We start from the raw sequence: 6,755 nt of genomic DNA on the forward strand, positions 1-6,755 counted from the left end.
AGTTAAGAAGCATACCTTCAGGTTCATTCACTACAACCTCAGGTTTGGTTATTATTTCAGTAGTTAATCTTGAAGTAGACCTCAATTGTCGTTCAGGAGCTTGAGTTTGTGAAACAGGAGTTTGCTTTTGTCTCTACAATTACAACATAAATAAGTGTTAACTATTCTAAATGGGATAGCCATATCAATGTTCAGCTTTTCATAGCATGCAAACATGTCATTCTGCATGTGCAAACATATGCATTACTCAAAGCAATACCTTTTTCTTCTTTCGGGGAGCAGGTAGGCCTTCTGACACATATGCATCTGCTAGACCTTTCAGATTCAAAGTTCTCTTCATGTTCTCGTTTTGTTTTCTAAGTACTTCAACTACATTTTTGTTCTTTTCGAGTTCATATTCAGGGATTCTTTCTGCGCTTCTTGCTGCGGTTGCCATTTTTGCTCCTGCTCCTGTAAGTGTTTACAAATGAGTTAGTAGTCTATACAACAATCAAGTATTTGAACTAACATCACAACCAAATTTTACACAACTACCAAATAAGATGCAGAAAATCATTATCACACTTACTTCCTCTTTGGTGCAGCAACAATTATTCCATCTATATCAGTCCTTACATGAGAAAATTTGGTATAATCAATGTCGGGATCAACATCTGTGTGTAGATCAATTAACAACCCCTTATTAGCATTTTCAAGAACTAAATTTTCATCATCATCATCATCCATATTTTCTTCATCCACAGCGGCCATAGAGTACATGCCATGTGGTTTATTGTTCTGGACAACTGCACACCAACCTTCATTATCAACCTCTGGAACATAGAAAACTTGTGTGGCTTGTGATGCTAAGATGAAAGGTTCATCTGATAACTTATCACCGCTACTAAATAAATGGTTGAAGTTAACAGTTGTAACCCCAAACTGATTGGTTTTTACCCATTTGTCTTGTTCACGATTGTCAACCCAATCACATAGAAATAACACCATATATCCTTTTTGGCGGTATTTTAGCTCAACTATCTAATAATGCCATAATATATCTCTACTCCTTCTGAATTTTGCGCATCTATAGCTACTCCACTATTTTGAATAGGTCTACCATCATCACTTGAGTGTGTATGGAAATCAAACCCATTAGTAGTATAGCTGTTAAATTTTCTAGCAATCATGAAAGGCTCTTGGGCTAAAATTTGCATTTCTTCTGATACTTCTACACCTATTTCAACTAATGCCAACACCTGAGTATAGAATTGTTGTTAGTTACAACAAGTCAACATGATTAATGTTGAGCACAATAGGTCAAGTCATGTCCTACTTACATGTTGTCGAAACCACTCATGAAATTTCTCATGTTGCATAGTATTGATTACTTTTTCATTGGGAAGACCAATTGAGGATAGGTGCTCGCGGTGCTTCCTATAATTGTGTATCAAATTAACTATTGTAAGAAAGATAAGAAAGGAAGAGATAATATTACTACAGCATGGGAAGCTTACTTCACATAAGGTTTTATTTCATTGTGGTTGAACAAGACATATCTATGTGCTTGGATCCAAGAATTGGTCGATAATGATACAATGCTACCCAAACCTTGCCCCTTGTGGCAGAAGTATGGATTGGTACTGGAGGTTTCATTATTCAGCACCTCAACATTATTATCTTGCCGGGTGAACCTAGTCTCACACCCTTTTAGATAGCGAGAACAATATGTAAGGCTCTCATCAAACAAGTAACCCTCAGCGATTGATCCTTCGGGATGGCTTCTAGTGCGAACATGTCCTTTGCAGTGCCCCAAATACCTACATACTACAGATTGTAAGCCTATTTGCAAAATTCATTTGTAAAAAAATGTTGCTATTAGATTTTGTTTAGAAGATCACCTTTCTACCGACCACATGCTTCGGAAGTGTACTGGACCAACAATTCTAACTTGGGTAGGCAGATGCACCATCAAGTGGACCATGACATCAAAAAAACTTGGTAGGAATATAGTTTCAAGTATGCTTAAGGTCTCAGCTATTTCAGCCTCTAGGATTTTCATATCACTGATGCGGATAACAGGTGAGCAAATCTTCTTGAAGAAGTTACTAACACGAGTCAATGCAGCACATACTCTTGTTGGCAGTATTTTTCGAATCGCAAGAGGAAGTAGGTGTTGCAATAGAATGTGATTATCATGGCTCTTAAGTCCAAAAATCTTCTTCTCGGCAACATGGATATAACGTCGTATATCAGCTGCAAAGCCTTGTGGAAACTTGACTCCCATCAGGACTTGGAGAAAATGTTTCATCTGCTCAGGTGTCAAAGTATATTGTGCTGGAGGTATATACAATTTACCCTCTTCTACTTCAACAGGATGAAGGTCCCCCATAATACCCAAAGCTTGGATGTCTAGGCGAGAATTTGCGTTATCCTTTGATTTTCCCTCAAGGCCCAGCAGTGTGTTAACTATGTTATCACATACATTTTTTTCTATATGCATAACATCAAAATTATGACGCAACATCAGATCTTTCCAATAGGGCAACTTAAACCACACAGATCTTCTTTTATAAAGAGGAGGCGATTCACCTTCTTTGCATTTTCTCTTTGATGTTTTCCTAGCAGCTGGATCTTTTCCAAAGGATGTTTCAAGATTTGCTGTCAAATCATCAATTTCCTCACCGGTAAGAGGTATAGGTGCAGTCCTATGCTCTGACTTGCCATCAAATAACTTTTCATCTGACCTAAACTTATGGTTGGATGATAAGAACCTACGATGTCCCATATAACAATATTTGCTGCCCTTCTTTAATTGTAGAGAACAAGTGAGTGAATGGCACTCAGGACAAGCTACCTCACCCTGGGTAGCACACCCATGAGTGTAGCCTAAACCTGGAAAGTCGTGTATGGTGCAAAGGATGGCAGCACGAAGATCAAATATTTCAGACTTAGAAGCATCAAATGTCTTTACACCATGGTAGTACATATCTACTAGATCGTCTACTAAAGGCTCAAGGTAGACATCCATATCACCACCAGGTGCCTTAGGGCCAGGAATGAGCAAAGAAAGGATGAAATTAGGCCGCTTCATGCACATCCAAGGAGGAAGGTTGTATGGAATCAAAAAGACTGGCCAGATACTGTAGGTACTCCTTGTCGTCCTAAATGGATTAAAGCCATCTGTTGTCGCAGCAAACCTAAAATTGCGACTGTCATTACCAATTAGTGGATGTTTGGAATCAAAATCCTTCCAGAAAATAGCATCCGCTGGGCACCTAATCAGACCATCTTTGGTACGTTGTTCATCATGCCACCTCATGTCAGTTGCAGTTTTAGAGGACGCAAAATACCTTTGAAGCCTTCTTTTAATAGGAAAATAGCGAAGAACCTTTTTAGGAACCCTATGTACCCTTTTCCCATCAGGACTCTTCTTTTCTGATTTCCACCTTGAAGTTTTACACTTTGGACACTGATTATCCTTATCAAATTCATTTCTGAATAGTACACAATCATTTTCACATGCATGAATATTTACATACCCAAGCCCAACAGATTTAACTATTTTCTTAGCTTCATTGAAATTTTTGGGAAGTACTGAACCTTTGGGGAATGCATCGCTAAGTAACTCAAGCACCATGTCAAAACTTTTGTCACTCCATCGCCCAAGAAGTTTGATGTGGAGCAATTTGACAACAAAACGCAATTTTGAGAAGTTTTTACACCCAGGGTATAGCTCTTTGTTGTCATCATCAACCATCTTCAAATAAGCCTTGGTATTAGCATCAACATGGGGGTTTTTACTATCCTCATTGTTCTCTTCCAACACCCCCCCATCATCTAATCCATAAGCTATGTCTCGCAAGAAATCAGCTAATTCATTATCTGCCGATGAAGTCTCTGCTTCTACCCCCTCAACATTTGGGAAAGAGTGGCTAGATTCTCCATGAAACAACCATGTATGATACCCCTCCATGAAACCCGTACATATCAAATTGTCACGTACTTCAGTTGCTACTCTCCATTTAGAGTTCAAACATATCTTGCAAGGACACAACATTTTGTTTCCATTCGTTGAATTAATAAAAGAAAACTCTATAAACTTGTCTACCCCCTGTACATACTCATTTGTGTGCCTACATGTAATTTTTTTAGATATCAGAACAGTTCATGACATAATTATACCACTTATGAGTTGGAAAAAAAGCTAATTTGATGTACCTAGGCTGAGACAACCATGTTTTGTCCATGATGCACCCTTAATATCAAATTTGCCAACTAATCTGTATTTGGCCAGTGCGGCAGTGTTAGCTTTGCATCCGTGAAGCTACAATCATTATGCAAGCAACAATAGAAATATCAAACTATCATTATTCAAGCAACAGAAACAACTGCATATGGTTCAAGTTCAGTAATACACAAGCAAACAACAGTATATAGAAGGAAATCACAGGAGGAGTTGATGCTTACCTCACGGAACAGAGTATGGATGGGGATGAGTCTTGTGCAGAAATCGGCAGCAACGACGGCTCGCTTTGGGAGGGGCGCAGCTCCCAGGTCGAAGACTGACGGCGCCCAGGACGTTCTGAGGCGGCTGGAAGTCGGGGGTGAGCGCCGGCTGGATGTGGGGGATGCGAGGACGGCGGATTCGATGTAGGGGTGGAGCTCAGGGGAGGCCGGGCGTCGGGCTGGAGCTCGACGGCGGCTGGGCGTCGGGGTTGTGCTCGACGGCGGCTGGGCGTCGGGGTGGTGCTCGACGGCGGTTGGGCGTCAGGGTGGCGCTCGACAGCGGCTAGGAGATCGGGTGGAGCTCGACAGCGGCTGGGCGACGGGGTGGAGCTAGACGGCGGCTGGGCGACGGGGGGGAGCTCGACGGCGGCTAGGCGACGGGGTGGAGTGCGAGGACGCGAGGACGGTGGCTGGGGCGTCGGGGTGGAGCGCGAGAACGGCGATGACGGTGGATCGAGCGTGAGGGCGGCGGCGGCAGGCACGGGTAGGGTTATGGAATTGTGTTTTTTTATTGAGGTAGGAACTGGCTAGATTTGGGGATATTTTGCACGGGCACGCCGAAAATTTTGCCTCCTCGCGCCTAAATCTCGCGCCAAGTTTGCAACCTCCGGTCGATTGACACGTGTCAACCTACGCCGACACTTAATCCGTGCCCATACACCCTACATACGCCGACACATCTGACGTCGCTAAGTGCGTATCTACGCCAACTAATAAACTGTCAATCGCCACACATGTGCCGACACATGACGTGTTGTTAAGAAAACGCCGACTGATACGTGGTGGCTTTGTGGTTGCTGACACTTACTGTGTCCACATTGATTTATCTTCGCCGACACATGATGTGAAGACATAACTTAAAAGATACGCCAACACTTATTTTGTGGACATCAGTAGACCTTTGCCCACAGAATTGTGTCACCTAAACTCCACCGGGGTGTAGTGTGTGGCGGCAATGCATGGGTGTTTAGAAGGTCGACGCCGACCCAGATCTAATATCAAGGCGGCAAAGAAATTGGGTGACGGTAGTGCAGCACTCCCACAGGGCTTTCAGGGGGCGAGCAGACGAAGTCGGACGATGGCGGGCGCATCGCTCCCAACGGATCCAACGCAGGAGCGGCGTCATGGCGTGGATCTAGGGCAAAACGCTATGGCGGCGAAGCTTCTCTGCCATGGCGGCTCGACTGGGTTCCTGCGCTGGAAGGGGAGAGTGAGACGAGGGAGGAGATAGACAGGAGAAGATAAGAAGGAAGAGGAAGGAGGAAAGAGAGGGAGAAGGCAGGGAAGAGGGCGGCGGTCGTGAAGCTATACTGCCATGGTGGCTCGGCTGGGTTTCTGCGTGAAGGGAGGAGAGAGACGGGAGAAGAAGAGGGCGGCAGCGCGAGGTTATCGGCGGCAGTTGGGCTCACAGGCCGGAGGTGAGAGGAAGGCGGCGGAGATGGCATCCCAAGGAAGAGCTCGGCCTCTCCTCGCTCGCTCAGGCGCAGCGGCGGCTGCTGGCTGTAGCGGGCACATGCTCCCATTTTTTAGAAGAAACATTTTTTATTTTACTTTTGTTTAGGGGAAAGCGTTCTTTATTTGACGGGCACGGGATGTCCTATGATTCAGCCCATCCAGTTTACTATTCTCTTTATTGGGCCAGCTTTTGGTACTATAGAAAAATCTTTATTGATTAATAGTACCATCTATTCCTAAAAAGAAAATTAGTAGTACCACCCTGCAAATATACACAGGATCTCACTAATTTATATATGGCCTCAAATAGACAACCAATAGGCCTTTTCGAAAATAATAAAAAACTACCGGTGAGGTGTAGCTATAATCTGGCAATGACGGAAATAAACAAAACAAATGATGAGGTGTGGGTATAATCCGACAATGACAGACATATGCAAGTCAGTGGTTAGGTTAGTAAAATCTTGAACCACGTATTATATTTTTTTTCCCGTTGCAACGCACGGGCATGTGTGCTAATCTATCTCTAATCTTTCCCTAATAATAAAGCACGGATTGACTCCGTGGGTTCACCGTCACAATACGCTTCTTTCCGTAAATTTACGCTTTCATTTTTTTTCAACACGTGCGTAATTTTTCCAAAATCCAAGGTGGTACTAATCTATCATATTTTTGTACGTTCATATTTTTAGCTTTTTGTACGTTCTTGTACTTAATTGGGTTGGGCCTTCTTTCCCTAAAAGAAACAGGAGCACGATGCGTTGCCTCACGAGAGACGAGACTCGGTCTCCCTCCTCTTCTTTCATCGATCC

General features: G+C 43.4%; 1 protein-coding gene across 1 annotated transcript; it reads right to left on the minus strand.

Moving 5' to 3' along the window:
- Nucleotides 1–398: 398 nt before the first annotated feature.
- LOC147983296 (uncharacterized) lies at nt 399–3,955 on the minus strand. Its single transcript, XM_087540688.1, has 6 exons — nt 1,881–3,955; nt 1,497–1,799; nt 1,320–1,416; nt 1,100–1,238; nt 569–785; nt 399–450 (listed from the first exon to the last, which is right to left on the minus strand). The coding sequence occupies exons 1-6, from the start codon at nt 3,953–3,955 to the stop codon at nt 399–401; spliced, it is 2,883 nt and encodes a 960-aa protein (XP_087396814.1).
- Nucleotides 3,956–6,755: the final 2,800 nt, after the last annotated feature.

The sequence above is a fragment of the Triticum urartu genome, chromosome 2A, assembly GCF_056163025.1.
Source record: "Triticum urartu cultivar PI428250 chromosome 2A, HENAU_Tu73, whole genome shotgun sequence".
Classification (NCBI taxonomy): domain Eukaryota; kingdom Viridiplantae; phylum Streptophyta; class Magnoliopsida; order Poales; family Poaceae; genus Triticum; species Triticum urartu.

Excerpts from the sequence above, each read along its gene's own strand:
- LOC147983296 (XM_087540688.1), bottom strand. The coding sequence starts at position 3,955 with ATGGAGGGGTATCATACATGGTTGTTTCATGGAGAATCTAGCCACTCT. Across the intron at positions 1,800-1,880 it reads AGCATGTGGTCGGTAGAAAG|GTATTTGGGGCACTGCAAAG; the intron begins GTGATCTTCTAA and ends TGTAGTATGTAG. Across the intron at positions 451-568 it reads GTTGCTGCACCAAAGAGGAA|GAGCAGGAGCAAAAATGGCA; the intron begins GTAAGTGTGATA and ends AAACACTTACAG.